This window comes from Calidris pugnax, unplaced genomic scaffold (genome assembly GCF_001431845.1).
Source record: "Calidris pugnax isolate Ruff unplaced genomic scaffold, ASM143184v1 scaffold60, whole genome shotgun sequence".
Classification (NCBI taxonomy): domain Eukaryota; kingdom Metazoa; phylum Chordata; class Aves; order Charadriiformes; family Scolopacidae; genus Calidris; species Calidris pugnax.
In genome coordinates, this window is record NW_015090831.1 from 5,751,344 (window position 1) to 5,779,234 (window position 27,891).

At 40.1% G+C, this 27,891-nt stretch overlaps 2 protein-coding genes across 3 annotated transcripts in view; one reads left to right on the forward strand and one right to left on the reverse strand.

Annotated features, from left to right (window-relative positions):
• Positions 1-14,328, forward strand: part of ZRANB3 (zinc finger, RAN-binding domain containing 3) — a 53,678-nt gene extending 39,350 nt beyond the window's left edge. For both annotated transcript variants that reach the window (XM_014941139.1, XM_014941138.1), the window contains exons 12-21: positions 365-517; positions 1,145-1,613; positions 2,934-3,137; positions 3,828-3,919; positions 5,535-5,636; positions 8,450-8,592; positions 10,065-10,208; positions 11,160-11,547; positions 12,423-12,554; positions 13,431-14,328. In XM_014941139.1, the coding sequence (XP_014796625.1) occupies positions 365-517; positions 1,145-1,613; positions 2,934-3,137; positions 3,828-3,919; positions 5,535-5,636; positions 8,450-8,592; positions 10,065-10,208; positions 11,160-11,547; positions 12,423-12,554; positions 13,431-13,529 (1,926 nt within the window). In that variant the 3' untranslated portion in view covers positions 13,530-14,328. The remainder of the gene's footprint in view (positions 1-364; positions 518-1,144; positions 1,614-2,933; positions 3,138-3,827; positions 3,920-5,534; positions 5,637-8,449; positions 8,593-10,064; positions 10,209-11,159; positions 11,548-12,422; positions 12,555-13,430) is intronic.
• A 291-nt stretch (positions 14,329-14,619) lies between these two features.
• On the reverse strand, positions 14,620-27,539 carry LOC106887582 (rab3 GTPase-activating protein catalytic subunit-like). Its single transcript, XM_014941206.1, has 14 exons — positions 27,445-27,539; positions 26,664-26,833; positions 26,228-26,326; positions 25,647-25,819; positions 24,600-24,654; positions 23,957-24,310; positions 22,902-23,039; positions 21,029-21,256; positions 20,842-20,938; positions 20,649-20,752; positions 20,424-20,539; positions 19,083-19,185; positions 17,287-17,307; positions 14,620-15,897 (listed from the first exon to the last, which is right to left on the reverse strand). The coding sequence occupies exons 2-14, from the start codon at positions 26,751-26,753 to the stop codon at positions 15,655-15,657; spliced, it is 1,821 nt and encodes a 606-aa protein (XP_014796692.1). The 5' UTR covers positions 26,754-26,833; positions 27,445-27,539; the 3' UTR covers positions 14,620-15,654.
• Between the last annotated feature and the right edge of the window lie 352 nt (positions 27,540-27,891).

Here is a 27,891-nt window from a genome sequence, read left to right on the forward strand (position 1 = left end):
CTAAACTGCGGCTTTCAATCAATTCTTCAATTGTCTCCCACGTGCCAAGCAAAATGTGTTGAGACTGTAAGAGACGTACACAATGTATATATGCTCTTTTAACTTCAATAAATACTGACATTTTGTATACACCTCCTCACAGATCATGGTGTGTTAAATGCACTACTTCTTGTTATTCTTGCAGAAATGGATGCTGGAAGAGAAATAGTTGTAATCACTGAAGTTATTTTGAATTACTACAGTTTCTTACTTTGCAAATGCTGAATTAAGTTTGCAAGGGAAGCAAATTGAGTGAATTTAGGTAGATAAATTTATTCCAACATGTGAATTGCTTGGAAACTTTATGCAAGTCTTCTTTCTGCAGGCCAAAGTCACAGGCAGCACCTTGAATGGCAAAAAAGAGAAAATGCAGGCTGAAGAAGGTGATAAGGAGAAATGGGACTTTTTGAGTTTTGCTGAAACCTGGACCCCAAATGAAAGTCTAGAAGATCCCAAAAATGAACTTTTATTTACACATGTAAGACTCAAAACTTATGTTTTTCTATTTTCTTACGTTTTAAAAAAATTACAACCGCTGTTCACTTTACTTTTCTGTGCACTGCAGACTTTACTAATGGAGAACCACTGAGTAAGTGAGGAAAAAGTAACGTAAATTCCATTTTAAGGAAGTGCTCTGCTGGGTATAAATGTCATCTACAGGCTTATGATGGATCCTTATGTTAAGTTTAGGTGACTGACCCCACCCTCAGAGTCAGATAAGACCAAATAATTTCTGTTTAAATTACATCTTTGTATTGTACTGAATTTAATTGCTTTAATTTTAAAAGTAATGTTTAAAAGCTTTTCCTTGTAATCAAAGAAGGTATGCAGCATATCAGTTCTGTGTACTTGTTTTGTGATGGTGCAATTTCAGAGTTTTCATGAGAATACTGAAAATACTTTTGATGAAACAGAAGAGGGAAGTTGAATTGCTTTTTCTCCTAGCTGTTTATTCTTGAAGGAAGTTATCTCTTGTTTCTATCTCCAAACTAAAATAGCTTCTTTTATTAGAGACAAATATTAATGGAGAAAAATAATAATTTTAACAGCCTCTCATGCGGTAATTGTGTAAGTGGAGTTTACATATTTCTTTTCTCTTTCCTAGTTTGAAAAGGAAAGACAGCATGACATACGTTCTTTCTTTTCCCCAAAATCCTCCACTGAGAAGAAACGCAAAATATCTTCTTGTAATGAATCATCACATAATGATTCAGAATCTTCGGAAGTCACAAAAGAAGAGGGTGCCGAGAAGAGCAATGAAAACCTGGATTCCACGAGCATAAGTGATGTGGATACAATTTGTCATGAAAGTTCCTGTGAACATGAAGCAAAAAGACCAAGAAGCATGAGTGCATCTACTCCAGTCAGCTCCAGTAAGAAAAAGAACAACTTTTTGACTGGAAAAAAACAGCCTTTGTTTTCAGAAAAAAACAATGAAGTTCTTCCTTGTGGCTTAGATACTTCAAGCAAAAGTACAGCTTTAAATAAAGCTTGGCACTGCAGTGTTTGCACTTACAGTAATAATGCATTGCTCCCATACTGTGAAATGTGCAATTCCCCTCAAAGCAGCAATGGTAAGTAGTGTGTGCTGCAGAGAAAAACACGCCTTTTTCGCTTCAGTTGTGATTGGTTTCAGTAAATATGGTGGTTTTGAATATAAGAATATACACAAATCCAGGCAAAATATGAAGAGTGGTGTCTTTATGTGAACCTGTTAAATGATCCTTCTTAATTTTGCTTTCCCCAAGGACCTTTTACATGCTTCTAATTTGAAACAAATGGAAAATTCAGATAAATGATAACAGGGTATACATTCAGTGAGGAAGAATATATGCTCCATTTTATTTGCAGCAAATGTAGCTCTCCTTTTCCTTGAGCTTTATGGTTATGCTGAATCCAATTAAAAGGCAAACTTTTTCTTTGCCTCTCAAAACTAAATGATATGGTCTAGATATTTTGTTAACTGGAGTATTTGTTGCCAGAGACATTACCTGGAAAATATAGCATTTCTTGCTCCAACAGGTCAGAGTAGGTGTTTTTTATTAAATTTATTTAATCTATCTGGAAACTTAATAAAATATTTTTTATAAAACTGTCCCCATATTTGCTATTTCAGTTGCCAAGGAAGGAGTAAGATTCTTTTTTATTTTTTTTTAAATTTTATTTTATTGAATTCTGTACTTGTTCAAGTAAGGAGGACTTCTCATTTTCACTGGTATAGATCAACACCTGGAAATCTAATTTGTGTGTTTATGGTGTGCAATAACTGTATATAGTATAGAATTAAGAATTGCATTATTTATTGTATATATTTTGACATTTAAGCTAGATGCATGAAATTGCATAAATGGCAAACTTTCTTTCATATGTTTATTCTCCTAATATTAAAGTTAGCTCTAGTTTCCTAGGGTGTTGTGCCGTGATAATATTAGAAAATAAAATGCAATTTCTTTGTATTTCAGTTACATTACATACTCCTGTCTGTATTGATTAGGTACCTGTTTGTACACGTAACATAAATAATTGCTTTTCTTGGTTCTTGACTTCTCATTTTCACTGGTATAGATCAACACCTGGAAATCTAATTTGTGTGTTTATGGTGTGCAATAACTGTATATAGTATAGAATTAAGAATTGCATTATTTATTGTATATATTTTGACATTTAAGCTAGATGCATGAAATTGCATAAATGGCAAACTTTCTTTCATATGTTTATTCTCCTAATATTAAAGTTAGCTCTAGTTTCCTAGGGTGTTGTGCCGTGATAATATTAGAAAATAAAATGCAATTTCTTTGTATTTCAATTACATTACATACTTCTGTCTGTATTGATTAGGTACCTGTTAGTACATGTAACATAAATAATTGCTTTTCTTGGTTCTTCATCTACAGTTGAGAGAAACTGTGAAGCTCCCATGAGCCAGACTGAGGAAGTTGAGTCAAAGGCCTCCAGGAGAACTGAAGAGAGAGCAGAGCACAATGCTGAAGATAGAAGTGAAGATTTCGGGGAAACGGTGACCCAGGAATCTGTTGAAATGAGTGAACAGGAAACTATTGAAACTGAAAATGAAGAAAGTGAAAAAAAGAGTGGAAAAGGTAAAGTGGGACTTCTATGAAAGAATTATTATATTCCAAACCTGTATTAAATGCCTCTGGCGTGAACAATAACTTTTAAATAAAACCCTACACCTTGCAAAGTTAGGCAGAAGTACAAACACTAGCACCTAACTTTTTTGTTTTAGCCTGGGAAGTTTATTGAATTTGGATGGTGGATAGACCCAGCCTTTCCGTGCGACTCCTGAAGCAATACAGAGTTTTTGGCTGACTTAAGAACTGTGTCAAACTAGCAATTCTGAACCTGTATACTTTTATTGAAACTTGTGATGGCATTTACTTGTGTTCAGGAAAGCCACAGGCAAAACTGATGACAGGGAATTCAGGAGAAACAGAAAAATAAAAGACACAAATATCTTACTAGCTTGCTGCTTGAGTTGTGTATCTTATTATGTTATTCTGGAATTAGATACAGAATCCTCATGTGGTGTATATATTCAGCTGGGTTTTGTTCCTTGTTGAACACTTGAGGGGTGAAAAGAAAAAAAAAGAAAGATAGATCTACAGTGTTCATACAAAAATGTGTTTGCCTGTACATGAAATAGGGAAATTTCAGAAATAACTTCTTAAAAGCATGTATAATATTATTTTTAATGTCTGAGTATCTGAGTAGACTGAATTAAATGAATGAGGAAAAAAACCTTTTCATATCAGCACTTTTTCTCTTTACAGGAGAAGTAGATAAATCAGACACTTATCCAGTATATGATGGGCTTATGTTTTGTGCAAGCAGGAATACTGATAGAATTCACCTCTATACAAAGGTAAACCTGAAATATGCCTGTTTATTTTCATTCTAAAATTACAAAGTAAAATGTTGTCCCATGAAATGTGTGTGTATGCTTCCATTTGTTATACTTTATATAAAAAGACCAGTATTTTTGTATTAACTGAAATGTACAAAAATTAGGTAGTTTATCATTCTAGTTCTTTTCAGTGGAATTACATAATAACTCCCTAGATACAGAACTTCTAACACTTCTCTTAGCTGACGAAATGGAGCTAATACACTTGCTGTATGCTCAGATCATCTGTTAGAAATGCAAGTGGTCATTGTTTAAGATTTCTTTTTTTATTATATTGTCTTATCACAAAATACTTCTGATAGAAGAGCATTCCAAACTAAAATAAAAATGAGAGTGAACCCTGACAGACAAAATAAATAAAATATTGTCACCACATTTTCAAAAAGGTAGACGTTGGTGCTGTGTCTAACTCAGTAACTTCCCAAATAAAACACATTGTCATTAATCTGCAGTGGTAATGGGAGTGCAGAAATGAGCAGCTGGTAATTTTCCAGGTCATATTTTAAGGAGGTGTCAGAAATTTCCAATTTCTTTCAAGGGATAGAAAAGTTCAGGTGCAATTGCAAAGCATCACAAATAGCTGAGGACAAGTCCTAGAGATAATGCGCTTTTATTGGGCTAACTGATACAGCCAGGAAAAAGTTAAAAAGACCTCTTGTATCTGAGAACTTATTTAATATAGTTAAAATGTAGGCTGCTTCCTGTACAGCCAGGAAAAAGTTAAAAAGAGTGGCTTCTTGTATTGGAAAACTTGTTTAATATAGTTAAAATGTAGGCTGCTTCCTAGCTTCACACGTTTTATTCAAGGATAAAGATGCATTTTGGATGGTATTTGGGTAACTGCATATTGGTCTGGGTTGGTTTTGGCTTGGATTAGGGTTCCCTTATGTCAGAGACTGCACAAAATCATTCTGTTGCACCATGAGATGTCAAAGATGCATTTTGGATGGTATTTGGGCAACTGCATATTGTTCTGGGTTGGTTTTGGCTTGGAGTTCCCTTATGCCAGAGACTACACAAAATCATTCTGTTGCACCATGAGATGTGGGTGAATTCTGCTTTCATTCCTTCTCTCAAATGTTTGCGAATCATCAGTAAGTTCCTGGGGCAAATGTACCCAGTGGGACCACTTGTTTCTTAAAAATTATTTGGAAGAGAAACTTGTTCAGACATTTTAAAAAAAAAAAGTTAAGTATAATAAACAATGCTCTATTTGAGATTCTGATTTTAAATTGTAATGAAGTGACATTCTCCAGTCTACAATCATTCAGGTACATGGGAAGTTCAGTCAAGAGGATTATAATTTCAGTTTCTTAATTACTATTTGCAAAAAAACCCATTCAGATATATTAAAAGTTAAAATTTTCACCCCGTTTACTTTTATTTTTATTAATGTGAATTGTATTCCTTGCATCTGTGCTATTATGATATGTCTGTGGCTTATTCTTTGTTCCTGGAAAAATCTCAGCTTGAGGAACTAGTAGGAAGGGAGGATAATTCACCTGAAACTGATAAATCTTTTTCCTGTATTGTGCGACATGACATCTGTAAACAAAACTGTTTGCTCCTCTAGGATGGTGAACCACTGAATCATAATTTCATCCCATTGGACATACAGCTGGATAACTGGGAGGATTTACCAGAAACTTTCCAGCAGAAACAAAATCGTTTATTGGTAAGAACAAATTCTACTGGTAATATAGTATTTAATGTGGAGGGGTTTGACTTATTTTTTCTAAAATAAATGCGGAACACTTCCAGGCCTTGGGATCTAGGCACAGTTTCATCAATACAAGCAGATCTTATAAATGTTGATGAGAATATTAATTATGCAGTCTGTTACTTTGGCAAATTATCATGCCTCCTGTTAACATTTGGGTAGATGGAATCAACCAGGCATCATTTATTTTCTCACGTACAGGATTAGTAACTAACATTCGTAAGGCAACAAAATAGCATTTTAAAGGTTATGAATTAAAGGGGGCACATTAGGAATCAGAACGTGCTAGATTGTATCAGAGCTGTGGTTCTGAGCAGGGCTCCACTCTCACTTCTTCCTTCGGCCCTCTGACAACGCTCAGCAGCGTGGGGCACAGCTCACAGAATGGTTTGGGGTTGGAAGGGACCTCTGGAGGTCATCTAGTCCAACCCCCTGCCAAAGCAGGTCCACCTAGAGCAGGTTGCACAGGAACGTGTCCAGGTGGGTTTTGAATGTCTCCAGAGACAGAGACTCCACCACCTCTCTGGGCAGCCTGTTCCAGAGACATGTCTCCTCTGAGACATGTCCCTGCAGTTGTTTTGGTAATAAAGATCATGTCCATAGTGGTGTTTGAGGAAAACATTAACGCTGTAAAACCAAGTACTAGAGTGAGGAAATCTGTAATTTAAATTTGATGTGCAATATTATCTGCTTAACATAGTTTTCTTAGCTGTTTTCTCCATTTAAAGAGAAATATAATTTGGAAAATCAGATTCTGTTGTGTTGGGAGCAAAACTGATTATTTTGGGTAGGTTCTCCAGCAAGGCTGAAACATAGATTTGTAGGAGAGATACCTGACGGATTCAGCCACCAGTTCTGTGAAGCAGCTATTGAGAGGGTAACACAGATGTTGCCAAAGGATTTCAAAGCTATTTGCTAGACTGAAAAGACAAGTTAAGAATCCCCTGTCTGTGGTCATTGAGCAGCACTGCCTTATGGAACATCCTGTCCCCGTCCCTCAGCCTTTTCTTCTGGGTTAGAAGATCCCTATTAGTAAATGCTCCCAAAAAGAATCAGGGAAATACCTTCTTGTTTCTGTTTCCATTATATCCTGCCACTTCTTTGATTTCTTTCTTGCTGCTCAGACTCATCTGTACACTTTTACATTTGCCATGCAAAAATACTCCAAGGAGGAAAAGAAATTTGTTGCCATCTCATAATCTTGAAGTCGGGAATTTTGTTCCTGGATAAAGCTTGAGTCACAATTAAGCCTGTGCTGCACAATGTGTTTGTTATTCCTGTAGTCTGTGGTCAGAAACAATGTGATACTGACTGCTATAGGCAGTTGCAAGTCAGTGAGGAAAAGAGTGGAAAAAGGGGAGTGGGAAAAAAAATCCAAACAAACCACTTGTTCAGTTGTCATATTATTACTCCCATTTATTTTCCGTTGTAGAGATGAGGATGGGATGAAATCATTTTTCCCGTACACACCTCCTAAAGCAAGCAGCCACGTTATAAATTCTGAAATCCTATGTAGGAATAGGTTTTTTTCCTTCACTTCCTCACTGTTCTGTGGTTAGAGTTATTGAGAAAATCCATTAGTGATACCAGTCCTGTCAGTTTACAGCTTCAAAAGTTGTTTGGGTTTTTTTGGTGGCTTCCTAGTTCCTAAAAAACTAAGATTCAGTACCAGAAATTAAGTTCCTCCGAGCCTCTTTATTTTATTCTACTTTTGAATTCTAAATGCAAAATAAGAAAAGGTGATCAATATTCTGCTATATTCTCTATTTCCATTATGAAATACTTTGTTAAACAGTTCATCAGTTTTTCCTTGGGATGCTGCGCTTCTCAATATGAGATTGCTGTAAAAGAAGATGAATTGCTGGTTAAACTGCTCGAAACTAATGTTCTTTGAATATTTTGATGGTAAAGCACATCTCTACTTGCTACTCACGGATCTGGTGTGCTGTGCTGAAATGCCACAGCAAAGAGGGTGGCAATATTGCCATAAAACCAGATGTGTGGTTGAGATAATTTGGTGACCTGATTTCTCACGTCATTAATCGCTAGTTTACTATAATAATTTTTGTTATGCATGTTTTTCTGACACTGCACTGTTGTAAAGGAATGTCATAACCTCAAAGCAAGTATGTCAGTGATTCTGTTAAAATTTTACAGTTTAGAAAACTTTTGTGGGAAATATGTAGTCAAATTGAACAGCTCTTCCCATTTACCTGTAGCTTGGCCTTTCACACTGACATCAGGGGCTGTAACATTTAATCTGTGTATCCATCAGAAGGTTAGAGGAAAGAAGGAAAGTGGTCCATAAACCCAATTAAATATGCCACTCGAGTAACAGGAGCAAACTTTCCTTTTCTGGGAGGCCTGGTGCAAGAGGAAAATGGCTGCTGTAAGGAGAAAACTCTTATTTCATGTCTGTTTTACCCATCAGCAAAGTCTTACTTACACAAGAAAGGCTTTATCAAGAAACCCTTCTCCGATTGCTACACCTTAGATTGGTAAAGGTCATTTCTGGCCTTATTTTCTACCTTCTGGATGAACGCAGCTATCATAGGAAACCCATTATTTCAGATAATGCCAAAGCTGTCGGAATTCTTCAGCAGGTGAGGGTTGCAGCTTGTATGAAAAATGAGCCAAAGGGACTATCTCTGATCATACCAGCTGTTTTCATCCAGTTGTGAAGGTTTTAATTCATAGTGCTCTGTCACTGCAATTAAAGAGTTCCGTGTAACGCCTGTCGCGCTGCTGACAATGACCTTCTCCACCAGATCCTGAGGTTTGTGAGGGAGTGGAGCCGTCTCACAGCAATGAAGCAGAGGATTGTCAGAAAGAGCGGCCAGATATTTTGTAGCCCTCTTCACGCTGCCGAGGAGTTGTCTAAGAAGCAGTCAACGCTCAGCAGCACCAAAAGGTATGTGGCTGGAAATTTTCCTTCCTCTTAACTAATTGCTGCAGGACGTTTGATAGTGTTTAAATGTAACTTTCAGTGGGAGGATGCTGAGAGACTGTAGATGGGTTGTTGGATGATGGCTTGTTGCATCAGGACAAACCTCAGCAACCAAGCACATCGGTAAACCTGCACCGTCGTAACTTTCAGTGGAAGGATGCTGAGAGACTGTAGATGGGAGGTTGGATGATGGCTTGATTGCATCAGGACAAACCTCGGCAACCAAGCACATCGGTAAACCTGCACCGTGCCCCTCTCAGCAGCTGTTCTGGCTGCTTATTTCAACATCTGGAACTTTTTGAGGAAAAATCAGACCTCGGGGACTCAAAATTGAAGGTCAAAGAATCTTGTTGTTTTCCCCACCTGGAAGCAGGAATAAATCATTAATTGCCATCGACGATATAATTCTTTATTCATAATTCGCAGCCTGCTCCAACCTTTCCTGATACTCATTTTTATTCAAGCAGTTCTGTTCTCTGTGGATGGTATTTCTCGATGGTATTTCTCAATGCTATTGTTTTCCTTGCTGGGTGTCACTGAAAAGGGCTAGTGTTTAATCCTTGTTAAAATCTAAATTTACCTTTTTTGCACTTCCTTTCCTTCTTCTGATACGCTGTCTTCCCTCACAGACATTTGCAGCATCAGTGTTGTCATTGCCCTCCACAAAACTTCTCCTGTGTTCAGGTTATCTCACCGAGGTGTCTCTGCAAACTGCCCCAAACCTTCTCATTCCTCCCTGTCCCTGCTGTTAAATTCCCCAGGGCGACTCCAATTTTGCTGTAGGTGAGAATTCAAGTAAATAAATAGAGTTTGTAATCCAGGTGATAGAAGGAGAATCAGCAGGTAGTAAGTGTTTCTTAAGCTGTTGCTGGATTGTTTTATTCCATAAAAAGTAGGAAAAAATGGGTTGGAAAATCTGCTGAGACCTACAGCCATCTTCTAAGGTATATATAGAGTTTGGCACATGTCTGAATAGTGGTTTTTGGAAGAACGATCAGAGTGAAGCGATTCTAAGAGCTGTGTTGTTTTGTATGCTTTTATATTAAAATAAAGAAGTGAGTTCAAACCCAACAATGGGAGCACGGAGTCCCTCGGAGCTTGGAAAGCTCCCTGGATTAGCCCAGAGTTTCAGTGAGACTTCACCTAACAAAACCAAACAGCTTTCATATTTCACTGTGGGGCAATATCAAATTGCTTTCATTTTCATAGTGTTACATCCAACAACCCATCTGTTTGCCGGTTAGAGCTGAAGCTGGTTTTAGGAAAAGGAAGAATTACGAAGTATGTTTCCCAACCTTTATTCATTTCTCATCTGGGAAATGGGGGATGTTTTAAGAGAAAGTGCAGTTCTCTTGGCTGCAGCCAAGAGTAGGGAGGTTCTTCAGGGGAGATTGTTCCCTTTGTAGTAAATTGACAGGATTGTGAATTATTTGTAGGTATGTGACCAAGGAGGACGTCGCAGCAGCCTCGCTGAGCAAAGCCAGCAGCAGCGGGGGCAGCGTGCGCCTCATCTCCAAAGAAGGTGGGGTTTGTCTGAAGAATGAAGGTGCTTCTATTGAACAATCGGGTCATTCCACAAAGTAAGTTTATTAATGCAAGGAGGTGATTAAGCTACTTCTCCCCTTTTAAGGTAGCAAAATGATTTGCTATGAGTGTTTACCCTGCTGAAGTGCAGTGTTCAGATAAGAAACTTGCTGCAGTGCTAATGAGCTATGTTTTATTCTTCTAACAATTTAGATTATGTCTGGTGTCTGCTGATATAATTAACTGAATCTAATTAAAATGAAACAAGAAAGTAGTTACGTGATTCAGTTAAAGAAAAGGAAAATCGAGCTCAGGCCTGCTTGTGAGGTCAACAGCACATTGGGGAAACCAAGTTTTCTTCCATTCTGCCTCAAAATTTAGAAAAAGGGAGAAGAGAACGTGAAAATTCTAGACAGAAAATGCCCTTTTATAAAACTTTATTAAAAATGCAGTGTGTATCCTGCCCGGAGGTAAGCCTCCTGTAGAGCAGGAAATCAATAGGTAGCTTTGAAAGTCACAGAGAGAAACCAGGATGTTTCCTTGGACTCTTTCCTTCTGTTAAAGAGGGGGCTGTGAAACATTTTACATTTGTATGTGTGCCTGCCTGACAGAAGCCACCATTTCTTTATAAACACAGCATTATTTCAGCTAATAATTCAGTGTACGTGACTAAATGTAGTAGGACATGAGCAAAAGAAAAATCTGTCATGTTTTATATTAAATCTGTATAACATCTGTCATATATATATATATATATCATCTGTCATAATGTTATATTATCAAATTATGTTGAAATGGAAATTAAACCAAGTGGATGATTTGCCCTGTGCAGGTATCAACCTGAGCAAGGTATTTCAAATGAAATGGGTATTTCAGAGCATAGGAGTTATCTGATGGAAATACACAGTGCTTCAAAGAAAAACAAACAAAAGCCAACCAAACAAAATCCAACTGAGCTGTTTGCTGAACGCCTCTATTAACAGCTGTGCTTTGGTCTCTGCACACAGGCTGCTTTCGGAAAATGGAGAAGATCTGTCAGCTCTTCAACAGGAGCAGAGGGAGGCTGAAGGCTCCTCCCCACCCAAGGGCTATCTGCAAGCCCTGGACAGCCAAGGGAACCCGCTCTGCCTCAGCTGCCACCAGCCAGCGGGACGGCCGGAGCCAGGCTGCCGTGCCTGGGACACGCGGTTCTGCTCTCACGCCTGCCAGGAGGACTTCTCCATCCGCTCCAGCCAGAGCTACCTCAGGACTAAAGTGTTTGAGATCGAACGCGGCGTTTGCCAGTTTTGTAAGCAAAACGCCCAGGAGCTTTATCTCAGCATCAGAGACGCGCCCAAGGGTCGGCGTAAGGAGCTGCTGGAGAGCTCTTGGCTGTCTCACCTCCCACTGGGGCAGGTAAGGAACAGGGTTTGAAGCAGAAACAGCTATTCCGTGTAGTCCTGTCACAGAGAGTTCAGAGAAATCCCAAATGTTCTTCTTACAGGTTTAAAGATGGAAGGCACCAACAGAATAAGAAAAAACAACCAAACTACACCAAAGAAATCTCAATGTCTTCTAACACATTTTTCATCTCCACAAGAGATGGGCATCAGAATTTGATTCCTTAGGGATGTAAATATTGCAGCTGGTTGTGCCTGAAATGCACTTCATTAATGAACTTTATGAAACAATTTAGGAGTGGATGTAGTGTAGCAGTACTAGCTTATTCTGACTTTGCAGGATGTTTGGTAGGAGCTTAACAAAAGCCTGTTGTCACAGCTCCTCTCAGCACCGCCTCAAAATGCCTTACAAATTCCCACTGCTCTTCCATGATCCTGATGGCTGCTTCGCTGACTTGAGGGCAATGGAGCAGAGAGGGAGAACCTTCCTGCATAAAGTGGGATTTTTATTCAGGAACTAAAATACTCTTTTATTTTCTGCTGCAAAGATGAAATTCTGCATCAGAAGTTACTGTTTCCGAATTGTCTAAATAAGTTCTACAGACACCCATCCAAACTTGGTGTCCACCTTACTTTTGGAAAGCTGACGTGGGGCTTGAGCACCTCAGGCTCCTCAGTGCTTATTGTTACAATTCCCACTTTCTTCACCAGAAACTTAAAATGACAAATCCCTAGTTGGGGTCCCCTTCTTCAAGCTGCTGCACGTTTTTTTCACTTGTGTGGGTTTGGTTTGAATATCAGCACTTGATTCTTTGGGCTTATGGTAGAACACACATGTAGTTGGAGAAGGAAGAGCTAACCCTTCACGTGTCGTGTCCTTTGTTACTGCAGCTGAATGAAATGATAAGGAGCCCAGCAGAAGGCCAGTTCTGGCAGGTGGACCACATCAAGCCCGTTTACAGTGGAGGAGGACAGTGCTCCCTGGAAAACCTTCAGACGCTGTGCACGCTCTGCCACAGAGAGGTCAGTTGGGTGTAGCCAGAAACCCTCCCCAGGCGGTGTGGGTAGATGGCGGGCAGCAGACCATCACTGGTCGTCTCCTCAGCCCTCTGCTCCCAACCTCTCCATCCCACACCCACCAAGGTGTAAGGGAGCACTGAATGGTTACTGTGCAACAGTTTCCTCAGGATCTGGGAAAATGTCACCTTAATCCCAGAATCATGGAATTGTTGGAGTTGGAAGGGACCTCTAGAGAGGTCCAACTCCCCTGCTAAGCAGGGTTGCCCAGAGCACATCACTCAGGACGGCATCCAGGCGGGGCTTGAAGATCTCCAGAGAAGGGGACTCCATGACCTCCCTGGGCAGCCTGTTCCAGGGCTCCACCACCCTCACCAGAAAGTTCTTCCTCATTTTTGAGTGGAACTTCCCATGTTCCAGCTTGTGCCCGTTGTCCCCCATCCTGTCACTGGGAACCACTGGAAAGAGTCCAGCTCCATCCTCCCTCAACCCACCCTTTAGATACTTGTCAGCATTAATAATGTCTCCCCTCAGCCTTCTCTTCTCCAGGCTAAAAAGCCCCAGCTCTTTGAGCCTTTCCTCATCAGGGAGATGCTCCAATCCCTTAATCATCTTGCCCTACACTGGACTCTTTCCAGTAGTTCCCTGTCCCCCTTGAACTGGGGAGCCCAGAACTGGACTCAGTATTCCAGTTGTGGCCTCACCAGTGCAGAGCAGAGGGGGAGAATGACCTCCCTCCACCTGCTGGCCACACATTTGCATTTTATTAAGTTGTGTGCTGCAAAATGAGGCTGAAGTTTAACTGTGCACTAATGCCTTCCACAGAGCACCCTGCTGCCCAGTGGCAACACTTGCTGACCAGCCCTGTCTTTCCCTTCCCAGAGAACTGCCAAACAGGCCAAGGAGAGAAGCCAGCTGAAGAGACGCTCCTTGGCTACAAAGTACGGCTGCGACATCACAAAATTTTTCATGAAGATGTAAAACGCAAGGTGTGTTTGTTTATGCTGTAACGCGGAAACCAGTGGTGTTACAGTGTCTTCCTCCTGCACCCAAATCCTTGTATCACGCTGTTGGTAGAGGGAAGAATGTATGGAATTAAAACCAAGGAATCACTAATAACACTGATTGTCGGAGGGGCTTGGGTGAGTACATCCAAGGTATTGATCATGGTTATATTTTTATGACCTGGCGGTGTAAAGCTAAATTTCTCTGTGTAACCTTAATGCAATTTTGAAGCATTGGTGTTTTCCTGTTGCAATGGTGTTAGACCTGCAGGAATTTGAGGAAATTTGTTGAAACTTCTGTTGGTCTTAACAGGGTTCAGCTGTACTGGGGACACTATAGACCAAGAAGGTATCTTAGTTCAAATTATTTTCTTTGTTCACGTATCATAATTATTGCAGAAAATACAGGCTCTGACAGCTGTTGTGACAAAAATAGCACAAGTGAGTGAGAGATTGGTCTTTTCTAAAACTGCCTCACACCCACAAACCATCAATAGCTCTGATCAGCCCTGACAGGCCGACTGCTGGCACTGGGTCTGACCTACAGGGCTGACATTTAGAATTAACGGCTGTTGAAATCTGTTTTTATGTAAACCAGCTTGTATTAAAACCTTATTTCTGATAAGGAACAATACATATTACCAATTATCTCATCAAAGGTAGTTTCTGGGGAATGCTGGAGTCCCATTCTCTGTTATAAGGTTGCAAAGATAGTGGTTATTTTGGACTGTTCATGTGGCTTTACGGTTATTTCAAATAAATACATTTGTTTTTTCCCTGTGCTTTTCTTTTTTTAAATTCTTTTTCTGTCTGAATGCTGTAAAGCAGGAGTAAGTGCTGTCACACCACTGGATACAGCTTTATCCGGGGGAAACACTCTCACCCCGGCCCCATCCCCTCCAAGGAGTTTCAGGGTAACACCTGGGCCCCAACTATCTGAGACAGAACTTAACTTTCTGTATTTACGTAGTGACAGTCACAAACAGTGCTGTTCCTAGGTCATGTCAGGCAAGGATGACATCTTAAAAGTACTTTGACGAAACCATTGCTAGCACTTGAAGCCCGAGAGCCAATAATAAGTTCAGATTTATTGAATAACGTCAACAATACCGTAGCTGTTTTTACATTTCACTTTGTAAAGTAACGCTGATCTTTTGCTGATTGTCACTAAAACACAGCAGGATGACTGTAAAGCAACATTGGCACGTACAGGTCGTAGTGTTCGCGTGACATCCCGGGGTGGGGGGGTTCATTTACAGCAGGCGATGGAATCCTGTCACCAAATCAGCCACAGTCTGTGTTCAAACGCTCTCTATAAATCCCAGGCACCTGCTTACAGCCCAACACCTCTGCGCCCTCCTTTACACCCAGCCTTGGCCCTTGCATGCAGGGAAGGATGGAAAGTCTCCAAAACCGTCAGCGATCCACTTAAGGCGAGCAGGCTTCCTGGCCAGTTACAGCCCCAAAGATAGTTCTTTCTATTTGGGAGAAGTGTCCAAGACAAGATCCTTCTGGATCTGCTGCAATGCTAGAAGAGTTTAGCGGGAACCAGAAGGTACTGTATACTGAGTAAAATTAATGACATTTTAGAAGTATTTACAACTTAATGATTGACCAAAAAATACCGGGCTAAATATTGATGATTGGCAATAAATACGAATTACTTAATGTTTGCACATCAATTTAAGTAGGCTACTGTCACTTGATAAAGTCTGATTAAGAACTGTAAAGCAGCACGTTCTGCATGAATTTCACCATGAGTTATTTGCATACAGCCCAATCATGTCCCTTATTAAACAAGCTATGGGAAAAAAATACCAATATGCTCCCTTTGGAGAGAGAGGAGATGATTGCTAAACTTTCTTCCCCAAAGATCTGATTAAAACTACTTGTGGAGCCATTGCAGACCTCCAAGTTAGAGCTGCTCTAGGCATCCTTCTCAGCTGCCAGCTCAGCTCTGTCCTTGCGAATGTGACACTCTGTCACTAATGAGGACCGTGCTTTCTCCTCGCCACAACCCAGTCAATCCATGTTAACTTCCCGGAAGGAAAATGAAGAGCACGCGACTTGTGGAGACCCACAGGGTAACGCGGGTGGTTACGTCAGAAGAAGGTGGTATCTGCTGAGAAGGCACCAGCGAGTCGGAAGTCCTCCTTGGTGAGCACGCTGTACATGCGCTGGGGCAGCGCCTTGGAGTAAGGAGCGGGACGGGGGACGGTCGTGCGCAGAATCACCTCGCGACCCGTGGGCGGGGGGAAGTCGGAGACGGCCCCCGCGCTGAGTCTGCGCTCCTCTGCTGACCCCGATCTCCTCAGCTCTTCATCAAGCGGCGGCACGGCCGAAACCTTAAAGAAGGGCAGAGGTATCATTGCAGGGCAAGCTGGTTCTTCACAGTAGGATTCAGAAAAAATATTTCTTAAGAGGAACAGAGGAAGATTAGAAATGGTAAAAGACGTCAAAAGGCTTCACGTGTACACAGAGCTAGCAGGATTCAGAAAAAAATATTTCTTAAGAGGAACGGAGGAAGATTAGAAATGGTAAAAGACGTCAAAAGGCTTCACGTGTACACAGAGCAAGACACTAATGGGATGTCAAGAAATAAGCTGCGCACAATCAAATGGAAGAACCTTCATGTGTGGATGGTGAAGCTCAGCCTAGGTGAAGCTCCTGATTTTCTGATGAAATGCCCTTCTGAAGCAGGGCGCTCCCCTCTGCTCGCTGTGGCTACACCAGGCCAAGCCGGCCTCCTTGTACAACCAACCACTGCCACCACTGGAGTCTTCACAAAAAGTCACCTGCCTTTTCAGGCTCAAGAGGTGCTTTTCATGGCCAGAGAGAGGCTGGCCAAAGTGAGCTGCAGAGCAAGCGAGATGCTGTGCGATCTCCATCAGCACCCAGTGCCTCAGAGCCACTAAGCAGAGAGTCTGAATACTGGAAATGGGCTGGCACCCACCAATCGGCCCAATGAGCATCCCCTAAGTACATATACATACATATATATACACAAACACCAATACAAATATATAGGGTCCTAATTAAGTCCTAATAAAAGTGGCAGAACCCACCAGACAACCCTCGCCGTCCCCCCTCAGCTGCCCCACTGCTCCCACCCCTCTGCCCAGGAGCAGGGACTTGCACCACAGGAAACATCACCAGGGACAAGAGCAGTTCCCACAAGAGCAGTTCTAGGAAACCAGAGAGGGTTCTCCCAGTTGCCACACTTCTTCACGTAGTTACCCCAGTTCTTCCTCAAATCTCTCTCTATCTCTGTCCAGAACACTCAGTGGTGTCAGTAAGATCTGGTGTGCAGGACTGTGACATTCAGGGACTGTCCATCTCTACCTGATCCCCCAAACATCTGGCTGTTCAATACACAAAACACAGTGACAGCAAGAAAGAAGAATATAAAGGCAAGGCCACATATTTCAGCATCAGAAAATGTTAACAGTCACTTGAAGAAATGTTTTTTTTGCTTGGTTGGTTTGGGTTTTGGTTTATTTTGGTTTTGTTTTGTTTTTAAAAAGATTTCTCTCTCTTTTCACTACCTGTTAGGCTCTAAAAATAGTCTGTGAATGAGGAAAAAACCATTCTGGAAACACAAAATTATTTTTATGCTTAACATGTGAACAACAGATTAAAACTAAACCAGGCTGCTGCTGCGCTAGATCTACCAAAAGGTTGAAGTCTATGCAGCTAGGGAAGATGAGCAGGAAACGAGGGACAAAGTTGGTTACCTCATCAGAAGATTCAGTCAGCTTGGAAAGGGATGAGAAAAGAACCAGGGATGAAAGATAGAAACAAAGGCAAGTCAGAGGTGACTTACAAGAGGTTAGAAGGAGACTGTAGGTTTAAGAGACATCATGCACTCTACTCCCAAGAGCATGCACTTGCTATCGTAATCTCCCTGAGAAAGCTTGAGGATATAACAAGACATTTCACACAACTGGGAGAGGCAGCCAGGTTCAAAAGGTAACAAACAAGGAAGACATTCACCTTGTACTAACCAAACAGCTCTCTACGGAAATAACTCATGGTGGGTTAAACACGAGGGGTTTATGTAACAAGTTACCTCCTGTCCCACTAAGAAGTCAAAATTACCAGTGACCAGCTCCGAGTGGGAAGTGCCTGTAATCTGTCTTTAGGTACTGATGTTACAAAAGAAACAAACCCCTAGACATTTACATGCATCTTTATCGAAAATTAAGGCTAGTAACTCCTACTCAGCTTTAAAATCATGATTACTGGATATTACAAAGGCAAGCACATGCTTACAGGGCACAACCTCAGGCTCTACAGGGAAGGTGAGGCTGGCTGACATGTTGAGATTTGCAACCAGATTTTCCCTAGAGACTAGAAGGATAAAATAAACGTTCTGATTTTCATTTCTGAGAATAACCACAGGCTGTTTTCAGAATGGTCCTTTATACAGATTCTTATAAAAGCATCCATACCTTCCAAGTGTTTAATATCCAATCACAATATTTTTCCAAAGGGGATTTCAGGCTTTAAGGTGCGAGTGTTTAATATCCAATCACAGTATTTTTCCAGCAATGATTTCCAAAGGGGATTTCAGGCTTTAAGGTGCCTGCAGTACCATGCTACCTTGTAATTATCACTGCAGTTAAATTTCAGTTAGATAATTTGATGCTCTGAACAGGGGTAATTCTGACAGCGACTGACTGCAGTCTAAGCAGCCTGGAAATCAATAATTTAAGGCCAATTATTACAAAGACTGCTTAAGAGAAAAAGGAAATACTTATACCAATACAGGCTGGGGAGGGGTTTCCAGAAAATACATACAACACTGGCAATAAGTAAACTGAATGTAGAGTTGTACTGGAAAAGAACTAACTAGTTTTAACAGAAGAAATCTCGAGTATTCCAAGTATAAGCCTCAGTCTAAAAAGTTACTCCTTATCAAGTATTTTGTATTATGATGTGTTTCTCTACATTCCTATGTGAGACAATCAAGACACTTGATTGTTCGTGCTGTGATGTTGCACATGCTGTGTAACTTGAATAAAGCAGAAATTTCTGCCATAATAGCATTACTGATGTTACCATCTGATGTAAATCAAACATCAGCTCTACCTACCCAGCTCACTTTAATTGTTTAACATCCCAGCTTATTTACCGTATTATGATGTGTTTCTCTACATTCCTACATGAGACAATCAACATACTTGATTGTTCTTGCTGTGATGTTGCACATACTGTGTAACTTGAATAAAGCAGAAAATTCTACCATAATAGCATTACTGATGTTACTATTTGATGTAAATCAAACATTAATGGCAGCTCTACCTACCCAGCTGGCTTTAATTGTTTAACATCCCAGCTTATTTACTCTTCCTTCATTTTGCAAGGTTCTATTACCGCCAAAACCATGTTGAACCTCACAAAGAAATCCTCAAGCACATTTATGACAAAACATGCATATATGCAGACAAAATAAACTGGCATCATATGGTAAGTTGTTGCCTTATACTGCTTAACTTACAAGTGTCTTGCAAAGCAATGAAGCTCTTACCCTCTGAGCGTTCACAAAGAGCTTGTGAATGATGCTACCAGCAGGTCCTCTTCCTGCACCGATAACTGACACCTCCGGCTGGTCCAGGAGACAGTTTACGAATCTGGTGGCACAAATTATTGGAAAGGAAAAAGGAATGTTTAATTCTCAGCTGTATCCAGTTTGCTGATCTAAAACCAGAACTGTTTCCTGTGAGGAGGTCTCCACCTCGCACCATCTGCACAGAGCCAGAACGGGGAGACACTCTCAAGTTCTAAAAGTTTAAGGAGAACACCCTGGCATTTCTCAGCATCCCACCCAAACACCATCATCACCTTTTCATCCCTTGACTCATTTCCCTCTACCCTAAAGAGTAACTCCCCCTCCTCACCCTTCAGCTGTTCCCTCCTACCTTGCTGCTTTCTTTCATGCCAATACAAGCAGCTGTGGGTGGGTCAAACCCAAGCTGAACACAGCAGCCTCCCACGGAAGGGCAGGAAAGGCAGGATTATACAGCTGCTTCCTTTGAGCTCCAGCAGCAGCACCAATTAACACCTGGGTTGCAATTCACCCTCAGAAAGGAAGGCTTGCTTCTCTCAGTTAACTATAAGCAGAACCCAGGCTCCTAACACAGATGTGTAAATTCAGCATGAAAAGCTTTCATGGTGTCAGCCACTCAGAAGTAACATGACTAGTTTTTTGAGCAGCAATATGTTGCTTTGGTCAGACACCAGCCCTCTGAGCTCCCAACGTGTGCTACAAAGATGTAATCTCTCCCTCTCAGCACAGCAGCAAGAAGTTTTAACATAATGTTGCATTTATATGGTTCCTCAGTAACATTTCAAATTAGTAAGGAGACTAGAATAAGAAAACGTAACTTCGGGGAGGGTGTTTTATTCCATATTACTTAGAGAAAACACTAAATTTCTAGTCCTTTCTAATTTTACCTCTGTTGTAACAAAGTTCATCAAATATACCTTTTCCATACATGAAAAAATAAATTAAATCCCCAGTACTGTCAAGATAAAAACAAATCCATTAAAGTAACCTGCATTAAATTAAATCCATTAAATTAATCTGCATTAAATTAAATCCATTAAATTAAATCGTGTTTTCAAAGAGATGGTTACTTAGAGGAGCATTTAGGGTACCCACATCCAACGTCTCTAGATAGCCTAGGGACAGGGGAACCTACTAAATAAGATTCCTTAATATTTCTGTATTATTACCACGTCCATTTGTTCTACATTTTGACACTACAAAAAAAGGGCATCAGAGGAAAACAAAACCAACACAGATTTTGTTTGAAAAAAAACAAAGCGGGGCGGGGGGGGGAGAATATTTACGAAAAAAATCAGTCACCTTTGTAGATCTTGTTTCTCCTCCTCATTTTCACATTTCTCCACCCCAAATTTTGCTTTCAGAGACCTGGCCCTGGCGATGATAGCTTCCACACTCATGATCTGAGCGATGATTTCCTGCAGGAGTTTAATAACAATGAAAATTAAAAAGATGTTCTTTTAGCGCTCCCATGAGCAGTGTAAAAGTCTATTAAGTTTTCAGCTCCAACCAGTATAAGTGTCTTACTTCCAACTTCTTTTCCTCTGGATTTGGGAATCGTAGAACCTTACTGGAATGGGATATTATCTGCTTAATAATCTTCTTAACTGAAGATATATCTTCTAGTGTTTCTATTAGGAGAAAAAGAAATGAAGAAGGTGTAATTACTGCATCCATGTTCAGCCTAAAGTAACTTAATAATTTATTAAATGTTATTTACCTTCTTCCTTTACCTTGAGTACAGCTGCATGGATGATGCAAGGCAAGAGATGCCTTGCAAGGTCAGCTGGTTTCTGAACTGCAAGGTAATGAAGCACCTAAACCATTAGAAAATTCAATATATTAGTGGTCAAAACTACTTCCCAAAGATAAAGCTAACGAGGGTCACAAGCCCCAGAGCTCTTTACCTTCTCTGCCTCTCTAGTGTCATCGAAGAGTCTCTTCTGCCTCCGAGCTGGGACTGGTTTTGCTGTCTCCCAGGCCTCTACCCACATGTTGCTTGGAATCTTCATTCGGGCACTCAGCTCCCCCTTAATTACTATATTCCCCTTCTCATCAACCACTTCCTCTTCAATGTAATCCCGAGGGGAGTACCACCGCACGAAATCCTCCAGACAACAGCCGGGATTAGCTGCCTGCAATGAAGAGGAGATGAAAACCGTGCCTGAAAAGTCCTATAAAAACATGGTAACCTGGGTAGGAAGGTGATACGGTTCCGTGGGTAGAGCATAGGGTAGGAGCCCAAACTCAGGGAATTCTGTTCAGTCACCAAACTGTACACTAGGGAAGAGGCCTGGGGGGGTGAGGGAATAAAGCATAAACCAAGACAATGGCAAGGGGTAAAACCCACACCATCAACAAAAACAAAGAAACCTTCTTATCGCCCCAAAACCAGTACATTCATCACCTATTTTAGGCAAGCTCAAAATTATACCATTAATTCAAACTTCTATATGGTACCTGATACATGCAGTAAGTATGAATTTTCACTAATTTTTTTATCCATAAGCTTATACCATTAAAGACTTGTATGAAAAACAGCCAAGCCTAAAAGAATCACTGGGCTGCATAAACATGCTTTCAGCACTGACTTTCCATCTCTTATCACCCCAGTAACAAAATTCACCTTTTCTTCTTCCTTTCAAAAGGAACTTAAAAAAACCCACAAACATTCCAAAACAAAACAACTTCATTTTTCATAGATGCAACGTCAACACAAATAAATACATCCATAGGTCTAGAACATAAAAGGAAACCCAGTTTACTATGCAATGTACGTAACAAGAGGGCACTTCCCCTTCAAATTAGGGTTCTATATTATTATTTTGAGCTTCTAGATCACTTGCACCATAGAAATAAAACTGCTACATATATATCTAATATGACACGAGTCACTGCTAATCAAATGATATTGATATGTTGTAGTCTTACTCTACAGCACATCTCTAACGTTTCACTACAAACATTGCGATAATTTAAAAAAAATTATGAAATAGCTATTTCATGACAGAATCGTCAATCTTTTTTGTGTTTTGAGATCCTTTGCTACAGTAGTGTATGTGCTCTTAGCTCCCTCTGCAGAGCTCAGAAAAGAAATGGAACAAACTACCCCAAACCACAGCTAGTCCCGTCCCAATTTGATGAACAGCTGTACAGGACATTTAAATAGCGGTAACTTATCCTTCCTGCAAAAGAACAAAACATCTTCAGCTCTACATAAAAGTTACGTTCACCTCCCCAGAGTCCCAATAACAGAACCGTGAATGTCTTAGTTGGTTTTTCTTTATACTGTCTCTAGATTTTATCCATTTGGAGTCTGGTTAAAGGTGCATTTTACAGAGCTAGACACAGTGGAAAGTACAGGTGAGAGAGACACTAAACAAAAACTACAAAGCGGTGGGAGGGAGACACGTGTCTTTTTGACTCAGGACTCTGATGCTCAGTTTTGTTCTGACCTCATTTTGTACAGACTTGTCTGAGTTTCAATTCCCAATTTATCAACTGTATGTTTTTTGCAGGCTTTTTCCCTTCCCACAGACGTTGTGCAACTTTACTGGGAGGTTACAGCATAATAGACTGGACAGTCATAAGATTTTTAAATGTTCCAAGAGTTTTATCAGTGGGTTTTTATTTTCAACTTTAAACTATTGTGAAACTGTTTTGTGGAGAAAAAACAAACACAACTTGTCAGAAAAACCTTCAAAATTGTTCAAAACAAGCAAGAGGGATAGCTTAATTAAGAAAAAAGCTAGTCTCACAGCATTCTTTAAGTATTAGTACCTTAAAAGACTCCATATCTGAGAGCAAGCAGGCACTCTGCATGCGTGCCCGAAGATGAGCACCTTCTGCTGATGTCCCCAGTTTTGCCAGTACCTCAGACTGTTCTTCCAGCAAATCTTCAGTCATGGGTGCTGGTTCCTGCAACATGGAAAAAGACAAATTTACAAATAGCCTCTCCTAGACTCAGCCCTTAATGAGAAAGGAGGAGCGGAATTTTCCCTGTCACCAAAAGTTCATTTGTTTGTTGAGATGGATGAAAATCCACCTAAAACAATGTAGAATTTTTGCTGTTGATACTGTCAGCAGGTAATTAATTGACAACATTTTGCCTGACTACACTCTGCTCATAACTTTTACCCACGCAAAGCAATATTCATTCAAAATTATTTCTCTCAATGGAATGAAAAATACTATATTCTTCCTGCATAGCTGATTGCAAACTACTTCCTCTGACACCACTGCTTCCTATTTTATCCCTAGTCACTCTACAAGAAAGTCAGTGTCAGGGAACATTTCTAGTAGTTTGATGATAAACCTGCTTTAGATAATGATACCAAAACCTGATGGCTGTGGCCTTTTAGATAAGAGTTGAGAAATGGTTTGTGGTTGTTTTTTTTTTTAAAGAAAAAAGAAAAAGAAGTAGCAGCAAAACTGATCCAGTTCTCTGGTCAGTCAGCTAGAAGTCTTCATGGTGGAAGGACCAGGGCAGTTTCTACTTCACAGGAAGGAAAGATGCCTCAAGAGCTGTAATAAAATGAACCCAAATTTCAAGGTAGTAAACACAGCTTAATTCTTGTTTTAAAAAAATCTGGTTTGAGTGAAATTTGCTAAGACGACCCATTCTCAAATAAAACAAAGAGCATGTGAGATTTCAGTTTAACAGCCTCAACAAGTTTTTAAAATGGAAAACAAGATCTTAGGCCAAAACCACTTAGCAATTTTAACAGCAGATAAGAATATAACCCACAAGCTATACACAACTCCACAGCCCTAGGCAGGAGCCATATTTGCACGAGATTCATATTGCACATCTGGCTCAGCTCTTGCTCCCCAACCTGTGTTATTGGGATGTAGAGAGGCTCTCCTGGGTGCAGCAGCGTCAGCTTCCCATGTGGATGCAGGCGACCTTCTGGTTTTAAGTTTACAGGCTCTTTGTTGCCTTCTTTTGCTCCTTTCTTTCCATTATCCTGCCCATTTCCTTTAAGATCTTCTGTGTCACTCAGACATTCAAAAAATTCCTCTTCACTGTCACTCCACGATTCCCAAGACTTGCCAACTTCTTTTTCCTTATCAGGGTTATCTCCAGAGTGTTCTGCTCCTTTGCCAGTATCACCAGGTGAGCGATCAGACACGCTCCCCCTTTTCCCCTCATCTCTTGCCTTCTTTCTTTCTATGCAACAATTTAACATCTAACAAGTGAAAGGGGGAAAAAAATTGTTTAGCAATTACTTCTCTTATAAAAACAAACAATGTCACAGAAAAACTTGGAGAGTCACCAAAAATCTCTTACAATTCTAAAAGATAATAATTCCATTGAACTTGTTTCTATAACAAAGATTTCCCAAGAAATTAAATCCAGACCCAATAATACAAGCATAACCAAATCTACAAACCCCAATATATTTAAAAATATAATTTTTAAAATTTTGACAGTTTTCTTAGAAGAAAAAAAGTCATTCTTAAATTTGGGATATTTACCTGAAGTTTCTGATGCAGTAAACAGCATCTCAGATCTGGAGGGCCACTAGCTAATCTAACAAAAGGTAGAAGTGTAACCATTATCAAGTTGAATCTTTTACACACATGTGGTCTTAAATCATATGAAATCCAAAAGAAGGGCAAATATCCACATGGAACCCACCCCCACCATTTCAACTACACAGCTCTTCTATGATCTCAGAAGACAAGACAGTGACTGAACAAGCCCAGAAGTTAATCTACATTTATTTCTTAGAGGTCTTTTCTGAAGCTCAGAGATCATTCCCACTAGTACAAAACAGACACACCCTGTATTTCCTGGTCAGTTTTCCATTTGGATGTTAAAAGGGTAACTGTTTTCAAACAAAACTTAAGAACCTTTGACTTTACTTTTAAAACTGCAGTGATATAGTAAAATCATCTCTATATATTTAGAGCTGCGTTCTCTTAGTGTAACCATTTAAAAGTACAAAATGGCAAATAAATGGCCAGTCCATTCCATTTAAAGCAAAAAAAAAGGATATATTTTTGCTCTACGTTGATATCTCAGCTTGGCAGAACCCTTCATTTGTTCTGCAACAAGCTGCTGCAGCAGACGTGGCCTGGAAGGAGACAGCATCAGCTGCCTGAAAACACTACTTCACCAGCAGGAACAGGGAACAACTCCCTTAGAAAAGTGGAGAAACCACACTATGTATCAAAGGTGTTCCTCACTATATCTCTACTTCATTTCCTTTTCTAGTGGAAAACTGGAAGCCAACTATTTGCAAAAGCACTTTTTTTCCCCCCACCCTCATTCCCACCATGGAGTGCTCTAACTTGAGCTTCCTCCAGACACCTTGAAGTTTTCAAAGGAGGGCAGACACATTTCCCTACTGCCTACCCTTTAGTGCTTAAAGGAAGTAGGGTAATAAAAATAGAGAATAGCACTGGCAATTTTTAAAAGAAAACCAACAAACAATATGTTTCAAAGTCACAGTGAACTCACTCTGTTCCTGAAACAAACAATATTTTCTATGACAAAGCCACAACAAAGAAGTATCTTACCCTGGAATAAGGTAGTTGTTCTCCCATCTGTAGCGCATTTCCAACACAAATTCTTGCCAAAGGTGTGCCACCCCTTTAACTCCTCCGTGGTAGAAGTTTATCATACAAAGACATAAAGCTAGTTTGTACGTCAGACTATCAGAAGGAGCAGATTTAAACTGACTGAAGAGATTCTATGTGAAAAATAAAAGAAAGCAGGAGATAAAAAAGCAATTACATTTTTTCCAAAACCGTACGATCTCTTTCCTGATTGATAATACAATTAGCTAAATATTTTAAGCCTATTAGCATAAGCTACAAAAAAAACCCCGACAGTCTTTGAAAGAAGAAAAAAATTTAGAAGGAAAAATCTAAACAGAACAAAAAAAAACAACCAAACCACCAAAAAAAAAGTCCCCACAACACCACCACCACCACCAAAATAATCACTATTTCTACCTAGAGATTCCACAAAGGTAACTTCATCTTTCCAAAAATGATCTACTACAAGACATAGGGCAACCACAGTAAAGTCCATCTGAGCACACACTCAGAATTGCTTTCTCTCTCCCCTGAGTGTCAGTGAAGTCAGTAAAACTTACATAGTCTTCATTCTCTGGCGGAGGATTGTTTCCTGCAGAAGCACTGGTTCTGCTTTCAAATCCATCCATGAGCTTGTCAGCAGCATCAGGAAATAAGAACTTCAAAGAAGAAAAATAAAATCCAAACTTGCATCAGTATGTATCCTTGCATCCTGCTTTTCCCACTTTCTCCCTAAAGCTACTGCTGATTACACACCTGCAATCCCTGTAACTAAAATTGTCACCAGAGTTCAGAGTTTATTTTCATCCTACTTATATTGTAGATACTTGTAATAACTTGGGCTGTTTCAGAAAGCTGATAATGCAATTCAAATAACGGGACTGACATCAGAGACCTTTATTTATAATTCTGCCACAAACTCTAAACCAAATGCATCAGTGGAAGCATGAAACTTGTATTTTACATGCATTTAATGTGCACAGACAGCTCACTCACCAGAAGAATGGTGTTCAGAACTTCATTGTTTAGAGGTGATTCATCTACACCTCTGTGTTTGCGAATTTTTTTCTTTGCACTGTGAACCATATTTGTGACTGACAATTTATGGATTGGGACCGGTGCCGGCTCTGTGAGCTTCGACAAAGCATGAGTAATATCAGCAACCTCTACGAAATAAAATAAAAATAATTAAAATAAACCCCCAAAACCCAGAAGACCGTATCTTTAAAAAGTTCACCTGTCGTATTCAGCCTGTTTATCTTGTATTGATTTTTAACACCCTGTTAGCCAAAGCTACACCCCTGGGCTCTCAGGTTCCACACATTACAGTGTTCTTAGCCACAAAGATAAAGCAGCAGGAACAAGGTCACAAAGGAGTCCCAGACTGTCCTTGATTTATTTTACTGAATGAAGCCTAGATTGTGTTGGCTGTAGGTAGCGCCTGCCACCTACTGTAGCAGTACTGCACTCCTGCAGACAATTACAGGCAGAGGATCAGTAAAAAGCCTGCTGACAAACCAGTATTTAAACATTGTTTAGACACGAAACCAACAAATACATCACAAGTAACAAAGGCTGTTCAAGCAGATGCGCGAGCTTTAGATGAGCCCTAAATAAATCCGGTATTAATCACTATACCTATGACCTTACACCGTGTCAGCACATAATTCATCAGAAATTATACATGTAGCACTGACCAGAAAATTTCTAGGAGCATTACAGAAAATGCCTAACAATTAAATTCAAGTAACACAAATCATCAAGATTTTAGTTTTACCTTTTCCTTCCTCTTCAAATGCAGATCTTCCAAGTATCTCATCCGTCGACTCCTTCCGGCGGCAAAGCTTGAAGAATTCAGTAAGAAAGTCACCTATGAGAGAAACAAAGTTTCTTAACAGCTACTCAATTAAAATCTCATTCAACACTAAGCCAACCCTCAAAGTGATTCCTCAGGGACAGTACATTTTATCTTTTCATCTGAAAGAATGTGATAATTTGTTCTGAAGCACAAAAAATCTTTAAGCCACATAATTAGAGCTTAGGAAAACGCACATCTAGACAGCTATCAGCTGCCCCTCCAGAGCACAGTTTTGCATGCAGTTAATCCACTTCTTCACACAAAGCAAGATGAAACTTCTGCAGCATGTTAATTTTTTTTTTACTTTCAGAGCCCACAAGCTGAAAGGCGAGGACGGACAATAGTACAGCTCTCCAGGCATACCAA